The sequence below is a fragment of the Nicotiana tomentosiformis genome, chromosome 4, assembly GCF_000390325.3.
Source record: "Nicotiana tomentosiformis chromosome 4, ASM39032v3, whole genome shotgun sequence".
Taxonomy (NCBI): Eukaryota; Viridiplantae; Streptophyta; class Magnoliopsida; order Solanales; family Solanaceae; genus Nicotiana; species Nicotiana tomentosiformis.
Window position 1 is genome coordinate 115,848,560 of NC_090815.1, and position 20,830 is coordinate 115,869,389.

Here is a 20,830-nt window from a genome sequence, read left to right on the forward strand (position 1 = left end):
TAACTAGTCTAAGAATGGATAACAAGATCAATGCAAGCAATAAACTACAAGAGACAAGCCCCACCCACATGATTAAACCCGACAACAACGCATAAGTACTCGTCACCTCACATATACATTGTACCCAACATCTAAACATGTAGAAAATAGACAAACAAGTCATAATCCCTCAAGTCGAGGTTAACCACGATACTTACCTCGCTCCAAAAGTCCACTCAAAGCTCAATCACAACTTTACCTTTCAAACAAGCCTCTGAACCAATGGAATCTAGCAAATTACCAATCAAACTATTCAAATTAAGCCTTAGGAACTACCCACGATTGCAAAGGATTCAATTTAGGTCATTATTGAAAACGTCAACCCCCGGGCCCGCTTGGTCCAATCCCGAAATTCGGACCAAAATCCGATACCCATTCACCCCTGAGCCCGGTTATGTAATTTATTTTGGAATGTGACCTCAATTTGAGGTCTAAATCCCCATTTTACAAAAATCCCTTCTACCCAAACCCCCAATTTCCACCATGGAAATACAAGATTTTAGGTTGAAATCTTAGGAAATGTAGTAAAAGATTGAAAGAAACTAGTTTAGAATCACTTACCAATGATTTGGGGAAGAAAGGTTCTTTGAGAAATCGCCTCTAGAGTTTCTTGTTTTGAAAATTTTGAAGAATGAGCAAAAATCTCGTTTAAGTTAAGTTTTATCCAGCTGCAGATGTCGCACTTGCGATATAAGGTGCGCACTTGCTAGAAAGAGGTCGCAATTGCGAACTCCTTCAGAAATCCCAGTGATCGCAAATGCGATAAAACAGCCGCAAATGCGAACCCTGCAACCCTCGCAAATGTGGCCCTACCTTCGCAAATGCGAAGATTCTCAAACAGTACCTTCGCAAAAGCGGAATAGTCAAGTTTGCAAATGCGAACTTTAGCCTCGCAAATGCGAACCCATCAGAGGTCGCAAATGCGAACTGAAAACACCAGCAACATTTCTAAGGCCAATTTCACTCTGTAGCCTATCCGAAACTCACCCGAGCCCTCGGGGCTCTAAACGAACTACGCACACAAGTCTAAAAATATCATACGAACTTATTCGCGCGATCAAATAGCCAAAATAACACCTAGAACTACGAATTTAGCATCAAATCAAAGGAAATTTTTAAGAAAACTTATGAACTTCTAATTTCACAACCGGACGTCCGAATCACGTCAATCCAACTCTGTTTCTCACCAAATTTGACAGACAAGTCATAAATATAGTATTAGACCTATACCTGGTTCCGGAACCAAAATACGGACCCGATATCAAGAAAGTCAAACATTAGTCAAACTTTCAAAGTCTTTAAGCTTTCAAACTTTTAAACTTCAACAAAGTCCGATAACTCGGTATAGGGACTTCCGAATTCGATTTCGGGCATACTCCCAAGTCCCAAATCACGATACGGACCCACCGAGATCGTCAAAATACGAATTCGGGTCTGTTTGCTCAAAATGTTGACCGAAGTCAACTCAAATGGATTGTAAGGCCAAAATTTTCATATTTTCTAGGTTTTTAACATAAAAGCTTTCCGAAAAAATACCCGGACTATGCACGCAAATCGAGAAAGGCTAAAATGAGGTATTTAAGACTTCAAAACGCAGAATTAGGTTCTAAAACATAAGATGACCTATCGGGTTATCATAGAAATTCAGCCAAAATCAAGTCTAATCTTCACCAAACACCCTCAAAATTGAGATATAAACTCCAAACAATATTCTCAATTGTTTGCAACAACACACAATCCAAACAAATAATGATTTTTGAAAGCCCAAATTCTATTTTAAAGCTTCAAAGCTTTTTAATGGTTGTCAATGGTGGAGAGTCAAACACCTTCAAAATTTATTGATTGACAATTTCAATTTGAACAACAATTGTGCAACATGAAAGGAAATTACTAAGTTAAAACTCTATAGTAAAATGATTGAAATCCATTGATAAATTTCATTAAAAATATATACAACATGAAAGGATAAAAAGTAGAGAACATCAAAGGAAGAAAAATTTGGGAAAGGACAGAGAATGAGAGATAGAGAGACAGAGAGAAACGGAGAGAGAGAGAACAGGAATGGAAAATAACGGATTCCTTATTCAATTCATAATTTAAAGGGATACTCATTTAAAACTAATTTGTATATAATTAGTAAATTGTATATGACCATGTAATTAAGTTAAAACTTGATTAAAGAAGGTAATAAAGTTTCATATGTAGTATAAGAAGGTAAAAAATCTCAATTCAGAATGCTACAGGTCCTACAGCAAGTTCCTAACCAATGTTAGTTCTCACCTCTGTTGACATATAGAGGCTTGAAGACAACAATAAGACAAAGATATTTGGTGATTATCTAATTTTCATAATTCCATACTTAAGATAAAGTCCTATACTTTAAAGTAGATGAAGTAATCAAGCAGCTTTTGAAGTGGTTGGAAATTCTGTTGGATTCAAGATTCTCGTGTTGTTCGTATTCACATTCACTTCAACAAAGAAAGAAAATGTGTGATGGACAAATTGAATCTTTACGCTAGAATTTACATTATATGAGTATTGAGAAAAAGACCCTCCTCATCACTGTTAACATTATTTGTTCCTTTTAAAAAAAGAATTGAATTGCATGGATAGGCAGTCAGAGTTTATGCATACTTGTTTAAGTTTTTAAGTATAGACAATAAGCTATTCACTTCCCACCAAATAGAAAGGAAAAATGAGTATGTAGAAGCACCTCAGAGGTAGACTAATTCATATATGCATTTATGTACAGATAGATATACGTATCACCACGTAAGTACAGATGTATACAAAGTTACATGCTACAAACTTAGCTTATATATTTCACTTGAGATACCAGAAATATCTATATGTAAAACATCACATCCATCTCCAACAGAGATTATACATATATACTCCAAGATATTCATGCATGCAGCTTTTAAACTACCACTAAAACCAGCTCTCATAATCCACATGATCACTAATTAATCCATATTGACGTGCTAAAACTACATGGGATATGACATATAAAAGCTAGAAATTACAATTAAAACATACGGTCACATGCTACGGCAAATGAACGGAGCACGTTTTGCCCAATCAAAAATATCCCAAAACCGAACTTTTTTGCGTGCAGCAGCAGATGTAGTAGCATCCCCTGTTTCATTCCTTTTCAGCATCTCCCACAAAATATGAACATCTTCATATTCACATTTCCTCACATCACGGCGAAGCTTTACAAGCCCTATAAATAAAAGTTTGAAGGGTGATAATTATTGTGGTCATCAGTACATTTAGATTACGAGTTTAATTTTTATATACTAATAGTGAAAAAAGATCATTTTTAATCCCTTGAGTGAAGGATTGTGTTTTTTAGATTCGTCTCGCATATGAGTTTATTTAATCAACAATAAAAATGAAAATACCCCACGAGCAACATCAACACTGATATTCTTAATTATCTACTAGCTTGTGGGGTCTTAAGAAATAACCACCATCGTTAATCTGGTTGCCTAAAGAATAAGCAGTTATTTATTTCTTAATGACGTGACAGAGTGCATAGTCAGCAACTCAGCATATATAACCAATCACAAACCAAACATCATTGTTTTGACCTTATTTTCATTTACATTTGGGGCAATCAAACTTGTTGCTGGATTAATTCTCAAAAAGAAAATGATTGAAAAAAATAAAACAATGAGGAGAAATGAGTCGATTTGAAGGGTTCCAAAATTGAAATATTACCTCTGTTAAAAAGAGAAACTAAAGAAAGAAATGCGCAGTCACAATGATTAGTGAAGAATAATCCTCTTTCTGTTTCCAAAAGCAATCAAAATCAATTTTATTTCAGTTATTCCCTAAAAGACATCGACTTTATTTTCCCATTAAAAAGCAAAACCATAAATTAAGTATTATTTTCGACTGCAAAAAGCAGAGGCCTTAGATAAAAGCAAGAGAAAAGAATCAACTGAAAACATCAAAGTGCCGAAGAAATAAATTGAAATTGCATAACTTGGGCTAGACTTCGGTTTTTCGTTTCCCTGGGATGTTTAATTAATTACAACTCAATCATAAACTAGTTTGAATATACTGTATCAATCTTTATATCTATTTTGTTTCTTTCCGTTAAATAGATACATGAACATCAGAGGCGGATCTAGAATTTTAAATGTATGGGTTCCTAAAAAAACTCAAGTTAATATATAATAATAACTGAATTATCGAACTGATTTTCAAGCTAAATATTCTTATACATTTAATGAATTTTTCAATGCAAATACAGGATCTAGACAAAAGCTACTGGGTTCACGGGAACCCGTAGTTATTGTGCTGGATCCGCCCCTGATGAGCATGACAACATATGCGAATCCAAAATTTAAACTATATTCTTAGAATTAAACTCGTTATATCTTTAAAATTATGCATTCATATCTACAATTTGTTAGTAAATTTTTACACATATGTTTATATTTCACGTCGAAAGTTTTAGATTCAGATGAATCCGATACGGAAAGGCGGGATCCGTCCCTAATGACAGAAATTATAAAGTTTGTGCATGGAGGATAATAGGAGAGGAATGAGAACTGACCATTTTTACGAATGCGGAGACGTCTAGAAACTTTGGTCCAAACTTTGCGCATAGGAACCATCATTTTGTCCAACAACTCCATCACCATTTATTCTGATGATTATTTGAACAAAACAAATTCCAAACCAAGTTCCAAACGTTTAGCTCACGAAACAAATGAAGCAAGATTTTCCTTTTCCTTAATAGAATTTGTGTATGTGGGAATCTGAAAGGAGAAACAGAGATCGGAAAAAACAAAGCAAAATACAAACCGAACTCTCTCTCTTCTCTCTATTTTTCTCAAGAAGAGAAGGAGATGGAGCGGGATGTTTGTTGCAGAAATAAGTAAATAACGTTTGGTGGTTATAAGTAGAAAACAACATTTGACACGTGGCAGGTCCGACCCGGTTCACAACCTATGACAATGACCGTTCTCTGCTGATTGCAACATCACCAATGCCGGCGTCCTAGATTTTTTATCACCACATGACACACAGCCCTTTGGATTGGCTTAAAAAAAATAATTTTTAAGTTAACTGCTTAAAAGTATTTTATAAGTGATGAAACTTATTTTATAAATAAGCAATTATATATTTGAATAAAAGTGTTTAAACTGAAAACAAGGTGATGAAGTATTTGGTAAACTAGTACTGGTCAGCTCTTTTTTTGGTTAAAATGACTGAAATATTCTTAAAGTTGTTAACATTATAAAGAAGATGATGACTATAATATTATATTTTCTGTTCATAGTTTCAAATTCAGGGGTAACGCATAAATTCAATGAATGATTTGATTTTAGAATATAGCTACACCAATTTTAAAAAAAAAGGAAGGATTCAACGACCAGAAAAATTAAATGTTATGGAACCAAAAAAAAAAAGTTAAAAGAACAATATTTACAAAATATTGGAATGTATCAAACATTATTTAAAAAACTACTGTTTGTCTCATGTTAAGAACTTCAAGAAATTGATAAATATTGGAGAATGACAGTAGCAAAGGCAAGATGAAGAACGAAGATTAGAACTGACATAAGGAAAGTGAAGGGAAAGGGAGGGAAGAAAGAAAGGAAAGAAAAAAGAGGGAAAAATAATGAATGAAAGTGTAAAGAAAAAAATGAAAGGAAAAGAGAGGAAAGTTATGGAAGAAGACGAAGAAGAAAGCAGAGGCTGCTGCAACAAGAATGGAGAAAGAAAAGATAGTATGTTGTAGGGTTTTCTACTGAGGGATAATTTCAGGATTAAGAACAATTATAAGGGATAAGAATGTAATATCCTTGGTCAAAGCAATATGGCTTTTAAGCCAATTTCGAAAAAGTTAAATTTTCCAACTTATTGATTTTGACTTTTTTTAAGCAGATTTTAACTTTTTTTAAACCATTTTTTTTGGTTGTCAAACACTTCTACAAGTTAAAAACTGCTTTAAAGCTGGTCTGATTTCTGATTTGACCAGCTTTTAAGACCATCCAAACAGGCTCACCAGTCTACAGGTTGTTTTTAATTAGATTTCGTGTATTAGCAATGCTGACATTAACTATTATTAAAAGATAAAATTTCTCTTTTAAAGTAACAAATTCATGTATGACAATCCACTATTATTAATCACTGCCGTATAAACTTTCTTTGCATTTTGATTCCCGAGTAAGCCAAACGACTCCGAATATTTTTTGTTATGTGACCAACCAAACATTATATTATCTTACTTAAAATTTTATATTGTGATTAATTGATGTAATACCATAATCAAACAACCCCACTAAAAAACTTTCGTTCAGCGATAAGCGAATTATTAACAAATAAAAATTAATGTGATTCTCTATTATATTTCTTATAACTTTTTTTCTCACATAATTATCAAGGAGTAAGAAAAGCTCAACTGAGCAGTAAAGGATTGAAATTTTAATATCATGCACTACAGCTTGAATTGTGACATCTTGATCACGGACAAGTCCAATTGGGAAGAGAAACATCTTTTGGTCTAATCTAAATGGTAAAATTTGGCGAGATAGCTTGTAAAAAGTCTGGCATTGTAAATCTCTCAGCTAATTGATGCAATTTTTATTCGATTCTATCCTTGAAGATATATTGAAACATCCAAAGCAGAGCGTGCAAATTAATCAGAAGCAACTTTCTTCAAACTTGTAACGTACGTCAAATATATAGTCCACGCATAGGAAAATGAACTATTAATCAATGACTGCCAAAGAACATTACCACATTATTAGACTGATATAGAAGGAATTGAAGTGAGTATTTTTCTAATAAAGCAAGACTATGAAATGTGAATACCTGCAAATGGACAGGGATTACTTTATATGTCAAGAAATCACACACTGGCCAGTGCATAAGTCCCTTAATCATCGTTGGGAGAAGGTCGCGCTTCAACCTTACAGCGATTTCTTCCCCATTCTCACCTGAACATTATCAACAAAAAAAGATTCAAAGAATTAGAAAATGTTGAAAGAAATGAGATCTCAAGTCAGAAAAGAAACGACAACCACCTTTTATGGTATTGAGTTCTATAGTTGCATTACATTTGCAGTGGTTCACAATATCATATACTAATCAAGAAAATAACATAATTGGATAACAGTTAAACCACTTCACTTTCAGAAAGGTAAGAATTATGCGGAAACCAAATGAAATAAAAGAAGCAAATGTATACCTTGTAGAGCGGCATTGAAAGAGAAGAAAGCAGAATTAATTAGAGGCCCATAAGCAAACTGTCCTATCAACAATTTCTTCAAGGTAGAAACTACATCTCTCTTTGGTAATACCCTCCCCATATAGTTAAACCAGAGATGTTGTGTTGTTCCTAAGATAATCAATCCAAAACCAGCCATACGCAGAGTCCTTACTATATCTAGAGAATCTGAAGGCGACATGATAACCATCTCACAAATACAAATCCCATCATTATACCACCAAAAAAGATTCAAAATTTACTCAAATTTTTAAATATTTGATTAAATCAAAGCAGTAAAATCATAAATAACAACTATGACTTTGACACAATCGGTACTGCATAGTTTCACATATTAACTGAACCTAATATTTTCGACACTAAGCATAATATATACTATGTTAAAATTACTAAAATTTCAACAAATATTAAGTTCTAAACCCATGATTGTAAAAGTGCAAAGGTACGCTTCAATGGTGACCGGTGAGAACATAAATATTCAACCTATCAAATTTAAATATCAAATACATCTCTGACCGGGTATGATCATCTATTCATCTAGCTATATTAATTCTGCTCTATTTGTACCTGTTACATGCCAACCACAAAATTTAAAAAATCACAGAATTGAGAAAAACAAGAGTACCTGAGAAGTAACATCGGCAACAGCATATATAATAGCAGAAGAAATTGATTTGGTGATGATTGGACGAGACTCAAGAGCTCCCAAATACCATGCCAAGAATCCCATCTTGGTATTTGCACATTCAGAAGATGAAACTGATTTGCGAAGAAAAGTTGGAAACGAAAGAAAATGGGTTTTAGGGACTTTAGTTGCAGCAGTGTTCATAGATTGAGCAGAGTAAGCTCTGCATTGTTGATAGTGAGAAACAAAGCGACGTTGTAAGTGATGAACTATGCTATGTTTGCCTAAATTAGCTAGTAAATCAATACCCATTTTTTTCTTAATTCAGAAGTTTCTGTTTTGTGATTTTTTTCTAGTCTTATGCAGAACGTTATATAGCCTTTGGGGGAACCAAAAATGGCGGGGATCTGCTTTTTAAGGATGCTAGAAAAGGGGTGAAAATTCTGACTTGGATCTATATGTTTCACTTGACTTTTTCGTTTGCTCAATAGCTCAATTCTCGTGTCTGATTTTCAATCCCAGAGATCTCATCTCATTATCGGAGTAATGTTGAAAGGGAACATGCTTTGGAACTCACATACAGCTAAGTTGTCCTTATTTTGTTTTTTCAAACAAAGAATATTAATTTCCGCAAACATATAATTCCACTTGGATCGCATAGTCCAGTGTATAGGTTAAAATATGATTATATTATCTTACGTGAAATTTTATGTTGTGATTAATTGATGTAATACCATAATCAAACAACCCCACTAGAAAACTTTCGTTCAGCGATAAGCGAATTATTAACAAATAAAAATCAATGTGATTCTCAATTATATTTCTTATAACTTTTTCCTCGCATAATTATCAAGGAGTAAGAAAAGCTCAATTGAGCAGTAAAGGACTGAAATTTCAATATCATGCACTACAGCTTGAATTGTGACATCTTGATTACGGACAAGTCCAATTGGGAAGAGAGACATCTTTTGGTCTAATCTAAATGGTAAAATTTGGCGAGATAGCTTGGAAAAAGTCCAGCATTGTTAATCTCTCAGCTGACTGATATAATTTTCATTTGATTCTATCCTTGAAGATATATTGAAACGCCCAAGCAGAGCGTGCAAATTAATCAGAAGCAGCTTTCTTCAAACTTGCAACGTACGTCAAATATATAGTCCACGCATAGGAAAATGAACTATTAATCAAAGGCTGTCAAAGAACATTACCACATTATTAGACTGATATAGAAGGAATTGAAGTGAGAATTTTTCTAATGAAGTAACACTATGAAATGTGAATACCTGCAAATGGACAGGGATTACTTTATATGTCAAGAAATCACACATTGGCCAGTACATAAGTCCCTTAATCATCGTTGGGAGAAGGTCGCGCTCCAACCTTGCAGCGATTTCTTCCCCATTCTCACCTGAACATTACCAACAAAAAAAAGATTCAAAGAATTAGAAAATATTGAAAGAAATGAGATCTCAAGTCAGAAAAGAAAAGACAACCACCTTTTATGGTATTGAGTTCTATAGTTGCATTACATTTGCAGTGGTTCACAATATCATATACTAATCAAGAAAATAATATAATTGGATAACAGTTAAACTACTCCACTTTCAGAAAGGTAAGAATTATGCAAAAATCAAACGAAATAGAAAAGAAACAAATGTGTACCTTGTAGAGCGGCATTGAAAGAGAAGAAAGCAGAATTAATTAGAGGCCCATAAGCAAATTGTCCTATCAACAATTTCTTCAAGGTAGAAACTATATCTCTCTTTGGTAATACCCTCCCCATATAGTTAAACCAGAGATGTTGTGATGTTCCTAAGATGATCAATCCAAAACCAGCCATACGCAGAGTCCTTACTATATCTAGAGAATCTGAAAGAGACTTGGTAACCATCTGACAAATACAAATCACATCATTATACCACCAAAAAAGATTCAAACTTTACTCAAATTTTTAAATATCTGATCAAATCAAAGTTGTAAAATCATAACTAACAACTACGACTTTGACACAATTCTGAACTTGTTAGGATTGGTTATAGAGATGGATTTACTGTATAATTTCACATATTAACCGAACTTAATATTTTCGATACTAAGCATAATATTTACTATGTGAAAATTACTAAAATTTCAACAAATATTAAGTTCTAAACCCATGATTGTAAAAGTGCAAAGGCACGCTTCAATGGTGACCGGTGAGAACATAAATATTCAACCTATCAAATTTAAATATCGAATACATCTCTGACCGGGTATGATCATCTATTCATCTAGCTATATTAATTTTGCTCTATTTGTACCTGTTACATGCCAACCACAAAATTAAAAACATCACAGAATTGAGGAAAAAGAGTACCTGAGAAGTAACATCGGCAGCAGCATATATAATAGCAGAAGAAATAGATTTGGTGATGATTGGACGAGACTCAAGAGCTCCCAAATACCATGCCAAGAATCCCATCTTGGTATTTGCACATTCAGAAGATGAAACTGATTTGCGAAAAAAAGTTTGAAATGAAAGAAAATGGGTTTTAGGGATTTTAGTTGCAGCAGTGTTCATAGATCGAGCAGAGTAAGCTCTGCATTGTTGATAGTGTGAAACAAAGTGACGCTGTGAGTGATGAACTATGCTATGTTTGCCTAACTTGGCTAGTAAATCGATACCCATTTTTTTCTTAATTCAGAAATTTCTGTTTTGTGATTTTTCCTAGTCTTATGGAGAACGTTATATAGCCTTTGGGGGAACCAAAAATGGTGGGGATCTGCTTTTTAAGGATGCTAGAAAAGGGGAGAAAACTTTGACTTGGATCTATATGTTTCACTTGACTTTTTCGTTTGCTCAATAGCTCAATTCTCGTGTCTGATTTTCAATCCCAAAAATTTCGTCTCATTATCGGAGTAATGTTGAAAGGGAACATGCTTTGGCTCCCACATATATCTAAGTTGTCCTTGTTTGTTTGTTTTTTTTTCAAATGAAGAATATTAATTTCCGCAAACATATAATTCCACTTGGATCGCATAGTCCACTGTATAGGATAAAATATGTTTATAGAGTTATTTTTAATTAGAATTCGTATATTAGCAACACTGACATTAACTATTTACATATAAAATTGCTCTTTTAAAGTAATAAATTCATGTATAACGATCCACTATTATTAATTATCGTAAAACAATCACTTTATTAGTAATCACCGTATAAATATTCTTTGAATTATGATTCTCGGGATGAACCAAACGACTCCGAAGGAGATTTCTACCAATTATCTTGTACAATATTATTGTCATTCAGTCAATTAGTTGTGTCTCAATGACAAACCGACTTTATATTATGCGACGAATGTTCTTTTTTATGCGATCAACCAAACATTACATTATCTTACATAGAATTTTATATTGTGATTAATTTATCTAATATCACAATCAAACTACCCCACAGGAAACTTCTGTTCGTTCATCGATAAGGGAATTATTAGTGAATAAAAATCAAAGTGATTCTCAAATATATTTTTTTATATAACTTTTTCCTCACATAATTATCAAGGAGTAAGAAAAACTCAAATAAGCACTGAAATTTCAATATCGTGCACTGCAACTTGAATTGTGACATCTTGATCACGGAAATGACCAATTGGGAAGAGCTACATCTTTTGGTCTAATCTAAATGGTAAAGAATGGCGAGGTAGCTTGTAAAAAGTCCGACATTGTTAATCTCTCAGCTGATTGATGTTATTTTCATTTGATTCTATCCTTGAAAATACATTGAAACATCCAAAGCAGGGCGTGCAAATTAATCAGCTTTCTTCAAACTTGCAACGTACGTCAAATATATAGTCCACGCATAGAAAAATGAACTATTAATCAACACTGCCAAAGAACATTACCACATTATTAGAATGATATAGAAGGAATTGAAGTGAGCATTTTTCTAATGAAGCAAGACTATGAAATGTGAATACCTTCAAATGGACGGGGATTACTTTATATGTCAAGAAATCACACATTGGCCAGTACATAAGTCCTTTAATCATTGTTGGGAGCAGGTCGCGCTTCAACCTTGCAGCGATTTCTTCCCCATTCCTAACTGGACATTACCAACAAAAAAAAAGATTCAAAGAATTAAAATATGTTGAAAGAAATGAGATCTCAAGTCAAAAAGAAACAACAACCATCTTTTATGGTATTGAGTTCTTGTCACGACCCAAACTCCCTCCGTATAACGTAGTGACGACACCTAGTCTCTACGACTAGGTAAGCCTAACAAATTACGGAAAAATAACAAAACAAAAGTAAAACTTGGCAACTAACAACAGTGGATAACTAAATAACTAGTATCAATGTCGTTCGGCATGTGCAATAACCAATACTCTATAAATACACAGTCTTCCCAAAACCTGAAACATCATAAGTCACAAGCTACAGAAGGAAACTAGTATCTCTATACACCAGAGTCTAACAAAAGAAGTACGGAAGGTAAATGACATAGGAAAGAATAGAGGGGGACTCCGAGGTCTGCGTACGCGGCAGATGTACCTTAAAGTCTCCGTACAATAGCAAGCACTCTCAGCTAGTAGCGGGGCTGATAAGAAGTACCTGGATCTACACACAAAACTATGTGCAGAAGAGTAGCATGATTACACCACAATGGTACCCAGTAAGTGCCAAGCCTAACCCCGGTCGAGTAGTGACGAGGTCAGGTCAGACCCATTGGTATATAATAATGGGAAAAGGCCCAAAAATGACCTTGTGGTATTCGAAATGGATCAATTATAACCTCCGTTTAAATTTGAATCCAAAAATGATCCTGCCGTTATAAAATGAGTCTAATAATGTCCTTGTGTTATTCAAAATGGATCAATAATGCCCTGGAATTTTATTTTTTTTAAAATGCTTTTAAAAACTGAAAAATATATATTCTGTAAAAACTAGAAAAAGAAAGGAATTTGCAAAATATATATTTTTAAGTCTTTTCAGTTTTTTTAAAGTATTTATTTTGTAAAAACAAAAAAAAATATTTTTTTAAAAAACTAGAAAAAAAAACTCTCCTAAAGCAGTGGACTACATATGCATTAGTTTTTAAAAAATAAAAATATTTTGCAAAATCTATTTTTTTTTAATTTGACGGTTCAATATTTTTTCGGTTTATTTTTATAAAATAAAAAATCTACCATAATTATCGGTACAGTTATAGATTTATATAAAAACATACGATTTTATTAAAAAAAACTAAAAATCGGTTCGGCACGGTACGATTATGTCGGTTTAGTCAGTTTTCAAATATTCATTTACACCGACATATAACTGTTTAGTCAGTTTAAATATTCATTTACAGTTATATGTCAGTGTAAATGAATATTTAAAAACCGTGATGTAAATGGCGTACCCCGATCAGAGATGATAGATACCGGTACGCCATGAAGCCTGACAATCTTGCGGATATAAATTCGAGCCAGATGCTCAGAAGAATAGGTAGTCATCACAGGGAGGAAATGAGCTGACTTGGTTAGCCTATCCACAATCACCCAAACTGCATCAAACCTCCGCTGAGTCCGTGAGAGTCCAACAACGAAATCCATAGTGATCTGCTCCCATTTTCACTCTGCAATCTCTAACTTTTGAAGTAACCCACCTGGTCGCTGATGCTCATACTTCACCTGCTGGCAATTTAGACATCGAGCTACATACTCCACTATGTCCTTTTTCATCATCCTCCACCAGTAATGTTGCCTCAAGTCCTAGTACATCTTTGTGGCACCCGAATGAATGGAGTACCGCGAGCCGTGAGCCTCCTGGAGAATCAACTCATGCAAACCATCTACATTAGGCACATATAGCCTGCCATGCATCCTCAATGCACCATCATCCCCAATAGTGACCTCCTTAGCATCAGCGTGCTGAACCGTGTCTTTAAGGACAAGCAGATGGGGGTCATCATACTGACGCTCCCTGATACGATCATAAAGAGAAGATCGAGAGACCACACAAGCCAATACTCGACTCGGCTTAGAAATATCCAATCTCACAAACTGACTGGCTAAGGCCTGAACATCCAACACCAATGGCCTCTCTGCTGCTGGTAGATATGCTAAACTCCCCAAACTATCTGCTCGACGACTCAAGGCATCGGCCATCACATTGGACTTCCCCGGATGGTACAAAATAGTGATATCATAATTCTTAAGCAGCTCCAACCACCTCCGCTGACGCAAGTTAAGATCCTTTTGTTTGAACAGATACTGCAAACTCCAGTGATCGGTGTAAATCTCACAAGGGATACCGTACAAATAGTGTCGTCAAATCTTCAAGGCATGAACAATACCTGCTAACTCAAGGTCGTGGACATGATAGTTCTTTTCATGCACCTTCAATTGTCTGGATGCGTAGGCAATCACCCTACCTTCCTGCATCAATACCGCACCAAGACTAATCCGCGATGCATCATAATATGCAGTATAAGACCTTGAACCTGTAGGTAATACCAATACTGGGGCTGTAGTCAAAGCTGTCTTGAGCTTCTGAAAGCTCTCCTCACACTCCTCTATCCACCTGAACGGAGCACCCTTCTGGGTCAGCCTGGTCATAGGTGTTGCAATAGATGAGAATCCCTCTACAAAACGACGGTAATACCCCGCCAAACCAATAAAACTCCGAATCTTCGTAGCTGATAATGGTCTAGGCCAACTCTGTACTGCTTCCACCTTCTTCGGATCCACCTGGTTATAGTTGTCATTTGCTCAATTCTTGTGTTTGATTTTCAGTCTTATCCTAAAGATCTCATCTGGTTATATGATTAATATTAAGAGGGAACATGCTTTGGCACTCAAGTATTGATTATTTGCCAGCCATTTTTTCGCTACCATCTAGCTAGCTAATTAAGGTGTGCGTATTCCTCCCACTTCAAATGACGAATATTAATTTTCACTAACATATAACTCCACTATAATTGTATAGTCCAATAAGTTCCAGGTTTGGAACTATATACCAATCCTCAAGACATGTCGAGGTTTGGAGCTTAACTCTATAGAAATGCTTGTTATCTTATAGATTCGGTCAAAAAAAGTTAAGGCATACGATAAAGATTTCGCAAGAAAAGGTCAACAAAGCAAAAATCGAAATTAATTCTCACTCTTAGATTATAATGCCCAAGAAAAAATAGGTGAAACAAATAAAAAAAGTGAAAATTATACTTCAACACATCCTGCCAATCGTCCTGGCTTGATGAGGTAGGGAAAAAAATTTGATACTCTTGTTATTCTCTAGTCGTTGTAGTCATATTAATGTCTTCTTGCTATTCTCTGTCGTCTCTTCAATTTACTTGATTTTTTTCTGCTTTCTTCTTTGTCCCTCCGTAATTCGTCCTATTTATTAATTTTATTTATCCCCACTTTTTTATCTACTTGATTGTAGTATGCATGATATCTTAAAGTTGTCACTATGATCAATAGTTGTTGAGGTTTTATTTTTTAAGATGTAATATTCTTAAAATGAGGGTGAATGGGAAATGGAGGGAAAATGAAATTTTGAGTAAAATTTTAAGTTTTCCCCTCTTAACAATGAGACATTGTCCCATATTGGAAGTGGAAGACATTTTTGGTGGGTATATATATAATTGCTCTTCTTGTAGCTCTTAAAGAGTTAAGAAGAAAGCAAGCCTCGCGCCGTCGTCGTCGTCGCTCGCTCGGCTCGGCTACGGCTTCGGATTTGGTCAATTGATTGATTAATTTTTTGGACCAAATTTATTTGTTAATAGTAAATATTAACGTAAGATTATCCGTATTTGTAAACGGATATTTTCCAATCCGTGTATTGATAATTTGGCAGCCGGATAATGGTCTTCCCACCATGAAGTGCTTGCTCCACAAATATGAAGTGCTTGCTCCACAAATATGTAATGCTTGATCCACCATGAAGGGTGGACGTTTGGTCTTGCACTCCTTCTTGGCTGCTATATATATGAGCAGCAAATGTTGAAGAAAAAAAAAACTCAACATACAATTCGCTCAACAAATTGGCTATACATTGCACTCCTTCCTCTCAGAACTTCCATACGTTTTTCTGAGTATATACTCCTTCGTTCTGCATTGTTTTTTAACTTCAAACAAAGCAACTGTAAGTGTGATTTGCTACCGAACTTTGTGTTCGCCGAAACACTGGGGTTTGAAGTACCGCTACACCAGTGTGTTATTCGTTCTATCCTGGGAGGAAATAATCCATTACCTTGGGTACTAGGAGGGGATTAAATTCCTTAAGGAAACACTGTGAATTCAGTGGGCTCGAATTTATTATTATTGTTTCATTACGTTAACTTATATTTTGCAGAATTAATATTTACAAATACAGCAATATTGACCGGGAATAACAATCTTAAGGAATTTAATATTTATTTCTGTACTTGTGTTCCACCTTACATGAAGTGGTGTCAAATGACACCCCTTTGCGGAAAAAATACATTATGTAGCTAGGTAAAAAAATAAATTATATGTATATATATATATATATATATATATATATATATATATATATATATATATATATATATATATATATATTATGTATATAACTCCCCCTAATTTCCTGAAATATTTATTTTTATATATTTTGACACCCCTTAACGAAAATTCTGGCTCCGCCACGGATGCACCAGCAGTAACCTTTCAAAAGAAAGACAGGATACTCAAACAAAGGATATTGTTAGTGTCATTGGTGTACCCATACTTAGATTTAAGTCCGTGAACCTGAAAAGCTCGAAATAAAGCTTGCCTCCAATCCTTGATCTTGCACGGTGCTTTCATCTCTGCCCTTTGCTCTCATGATTAGATTGGATCAGCCACATCCGGCCTATAGAAGGGATTACAAGACTAAATAAATTCTGTTATAGCTCAAAGTAACAATATAGAACAAGAAAAAACAAGTTAAAAGATATAGAGAGAAAGAAAGGAGAGATTCTTATTTCTTCTTCAATTATGTGTATTTTTCTATCTATTACAAGGCCTTTATATAGGCATGGAAAGTGAAGAAAAATATGTCATTGAATATGTCATTAAGCATAGAAATATGTCATTGAATATGTCATTAAGCATTTGAGAAGATTATGGAGGAAGAGTAGACATCCACCATAATTTGATTTTTTTTATAATACTCCCCCTTGGATGTCCATAGATAATGTGCCTCGTTAAAACCTTATTAGGAAAAAATCCTATGGGAAAAAAATCCTAGTGAAGGAAAAAGAGTACACATGTTTAGAAATACGCCTTTTGGTTGCCTCGTTAAAAACCTTGCAAGAAAAACCTAGCGGGACAAAATCTTGTAAGGAAAAAAGAGTACAACGCGTATTAACTCCCCCTGATGAGAGCATCAATTCACATCCTTGAGCATTCGCATCCCAATCTTGTACACTAGTTTCTTGAAGGTTGACGTCGGTAGAGATTTGGTGAACAAATCAGCCATATTATCACTTGAACGAATCTGTTGTACATTGATATCACCATTCTTTTGAAGATCATGTGTGAAAAATAACATTGGTGAATGTGCTTTGTCTTATCCCGTTTTATGAATCCTCCCTTCAATTGGGCTATGCATGCTGCATTGTCTTCATACAAAATTGTGGGTAGTTTGTCACACATCAAACCACATTTGTCTCGAATAAGGTGTATTATAGACCTCAACCATACACATTCTCGACTTGATTCATGAATAGCAATTATCTCAGCATGATTAGATGAAGTAGCCCCGATTGATTGCTTAGTCGATCGCCAAGATATGGCAGTGCCTCCATATGTAAACACATAGCCTGTTTGAGATCGAGCCTTGTGTGGGTCAGATAAATACCCAGCATCGACATAACCAACAAGATCGGGATTGAAATCATTGTCATAAAATAATCCCATATCGGTAGTCCCTTTTAAATACCATAATATGTGTTTGATTACATTCCAATGTCTCCTTATAGGAGCAGAGCTATATCTTGTTAAGACATTAACTGAAAAAGTTATGTCAGACCTTGTAATGTTAGAAAGATACATTAGTGCACCAATTGTACTAAGATATAGTACTTCGGGACCAAGAAGCTCTTCATTATTTTCATGAGGTCGGAAGGGATCTTTATTTATATCGAGTGATCTCACAACCATCGGGGCACTTAATGAATGTGCTTTATCCATATAGAATCGCTTTAAAATCTTTTTAGTGTATGCTGATTGATGGACAAAAATTCCATCTTTCATATACTCAATTTGTAGACCAAGACAAAATTTTGTCTTTCCAAGATCTTTCATTTCAAATTCTTTCTTTAAATAGTCTACTGCTTTAGAAAGCTCCCTAGGAGTTCCAATGATATTTAAATCATCAACATACATGCCGATAATAACAAATTTAGATCCAGATCTTTTTATAAAGACACAAGGACAAATTGAATCATTCTTGTACCCTTCTTTCAACAGGTACTCACTCAGGCGATTATACCACATACGCCCTGATTGTTTCAATCCGTATAAGGATTTTTGAAGATTTATTTAATAAATTTTTTGGAAACCTTAATATGCTTCAAAATAATTTAAATCCTTCAATGATTTTCATTATACGCATATCACGTTTTTCTTGTATTGCCAAATTAAAACTTGAAATGACGACATCCACCACAGGAGAACATGTCTCTATATAATCAATGCCAGGATATTTACAAATCTTCCTGTGACTCAAGTCGTCTTTATGTCTATCGACTTGACCTTTTTTTCTTTTCGCACAAGAACACATTTATACCTCAACTAGCTTTATACTTCCACGTGTTGGGACTATCCGTCCAACTTCATATTTTTCAGGTGAAATCAATTTTCATTGCGTATTTTTCATTTGGCCAATCATTTATCTGTCCAACTTTCATGACAGATTCGAGCTCAAGATCCTCGTCAATATTAATAATATTGAGCGCTACATTATATTAACAATATTGTCGACGATCATTTTATATCGGCTCTATTATTACCTAATAAAGACATAACTTATTGATATCTCTTTATCTCATTATTTTCAGGTGCTTGAGCCTCTCCCATGAGGTTTTATGAAGTGTTATGTCGTGGTGCTTTTCTAGAGCATTTGTCTCCTTATTATGACCATCTTGAACATTTGCTCTCCTCCTTCTTCAAGGAATTTTATATTTGGAACCGATTAGTCTATTATGCTTTATGCATGTCATAGACTCTATTCATTATGAATTTTATTTTATTTGGAGCATTAGCAGCTGAATATGACATTTAGCTTTGGGTCAGCAAATACATCTAGCAATATTTTGCAAATGAATTATCACTTGAACTTCAAGTTCACATTTTCTCGTACGGAGATCTAGATGTACTCATAATAATTCATTACATCCATTACTTTTTCAGCTGCCTATTTTCTCCCCCTATTATTGGGATCACCAACACATATCCCTAGCCTTATTTAGGGATCCATATTTGTGCATTGTGGTGGAACAATTAAATCATATAGCACATTTATATTTTTAGATAGAAATTATTTGGTTCTTGACCCTTAACCGATTGTGATAGGGAGAACTTATCATAACTTGGCTAAATGCGTACAAGTATTGTTGTATATTAAATAATACATCACATACCAAATTTTATTTTGGCAGTTTTATTCTCATAACCAATGGTTTAGATATAATTGGAGACATATAATTTTTGCTAAACCAACTTGGATTTTGATGTTTGGCATATTTCGATCTGTGTTGATGTTACTTTGCCCATGCTTTAACCACTTTTTGATGTTATTTAATCTTTAAAACACCCAACATGGTGTAATTATTGGTTTGATGACTAATTAAGTTATGTGTGACGATTTAAGGTGTTCGGAGTGCAAAATATGAAGAAAAGGTGGTTTAGCTAGAGGAAGAAGGGTTGGATGCGTCGCATCCAACCTAGGAAAACATCATCATGCATGCAACCTTAGCAGTGAAGTTGGGCCATCGCGTCTGCCATCGCATGCGAAACTGGGAAGTAGAAGTGAAGCTGGATGCGTCGCGTCCACCATCGCATGCAAGCTGAGAAATAGAGGACAAGGTGGATGCGTCGCATCCACCTTCGCAGGCAAAAATTGAAATGGAGGACAAGGTGGATGCGTCGCATCCACCTTAGCATCAATCCCTGAAGCCGATTTGGACTAGGAATAGGAGAGCTTTGGCCCACGACTTTTGTACGCAATATATAAGCCAAAAAGGCCTCTTTTAGGTTATCTAACAGATTGGGAAGAGGGAAAAAGCCACGACAAAGCTGTGGAGGCCGGAATTCATCAAGTTTCATCTTTCTCCCACCAAACTTAGTAATTTTTATGTTTCTTTGTATGATTTGTTGTTTGGCTACCATGTCTATGTGGAGCTAAACTTCACGTTCTAGGGTTGTGGTTCTTTCATGACTATTGTTATTCGGATATTGATTTTGACTTCTTGATTTATCATATTAGTTTATTTATTCAATCTTGCGCTTAATTATTTAATTGCTTGATCACCAATTGAATATTATCTACGAATCTAGAATTGAACTCGAAAGTGGGAATTCTATATTGCATATAGGATTGAGTAGGGCAAGTTCTTGAACTCGGGCATCGGGGAACGGATTCGTGGTTAGGATAGACATATACCTAATTACCTTGCTTGGTTGATTTACAGGAATTATAAATGCGTTCTTGTTGATTCTAACTCCATAGACATATAGGCGTTAGGTTAGCTTGAATAGGCGAGTAAGAACTCGACAGATTCTTATGAGCAATATTAACCCTGTCAACCAATAAGCTAGATAAATTAGTCGGTCAATTCAATTGAAGAATACAATAGGATTGTTAGATAGCCCATAACCCTAGATCGTTTTCATTACATTGATATCATTAAAATCTGCTCTTTCTCTGTTCAAAGTCTATTATTT

General features: G+C 34.7%; 2 protein-coding genes and 1 long non-coding RNA gene across 3 annotated transcripts; all 3 read right to left on the minus strand.

Moving 5' to 3' along the window:
• Positions 1 to 2,760: 2,760 nt before the first annotated feature.
• LOC138909085 (uncharacterized) lies at positions 2,761 to 4,927 on the minus strand. The gene is made up of 2 exons (XR_011415603.1): positions 4,610 to 4,927; positions 2,761 to 3,265 (listed from the first exon to the last, which is right to left on the minus strand). It is a non-coding gene; the product is annotated as an uncharacterized lncRNA (long non-coding RNA).
• Positions 4,928 to 6,642: 1,715 nt separating this feature from the next.
• On the minus strand, positions 6,643 to 8,243 carry LOC104098276 (protein SYM1-like). Its single transcript, XM_033656647.2, has 4 exons — positions 7,917 to 8,243; positions 7,253 to 7,481; positions 6,877 to 7,001; positions 6,643 to 6,784 (listed from the first exon to the last, which is right to left on the minus strand). Exons 1-4 carry the CDS (start codon positions 8,226 to 8,228, stop codon positions 6,701 to 6,703), a joined length of 750 nt encoding a protein of 249 aa, XP_033512538.1. The 5' UTR covers positions 8,229 to 8,243; the 3' UTR covers positions 6,643 to 6,700.
• A 455-nt stretch (positions 8,244 to 8,698) lies between these two features.
• Positions 8,699 to 10,821, minus strand: LOC104098277 (protein SYM1-like). Its single transcript, XM_009604971.4, has 4 exons — positions 10,273 to 10,821; positions 9,579 to 9,807; positions 9,200 to 9,324; positions 8,699 to 9,107 (listed from the first exon to the last, which is right to left on the minus strand). Exons 1-4 carry the CDS (start codon positions 10,582 to 10,584, stop codon positions 9,024 to 9,026), a joined length of 750 nt encoding a protein of 249 aa, XP_009603266.1. The 5' UTR covers positions 10,585 to 10,821; the 3' UTR covers positions 8,699 to 9,023.
• Positions 10,822 to 20,830: the final 10,009 nt, after the last annotated feature.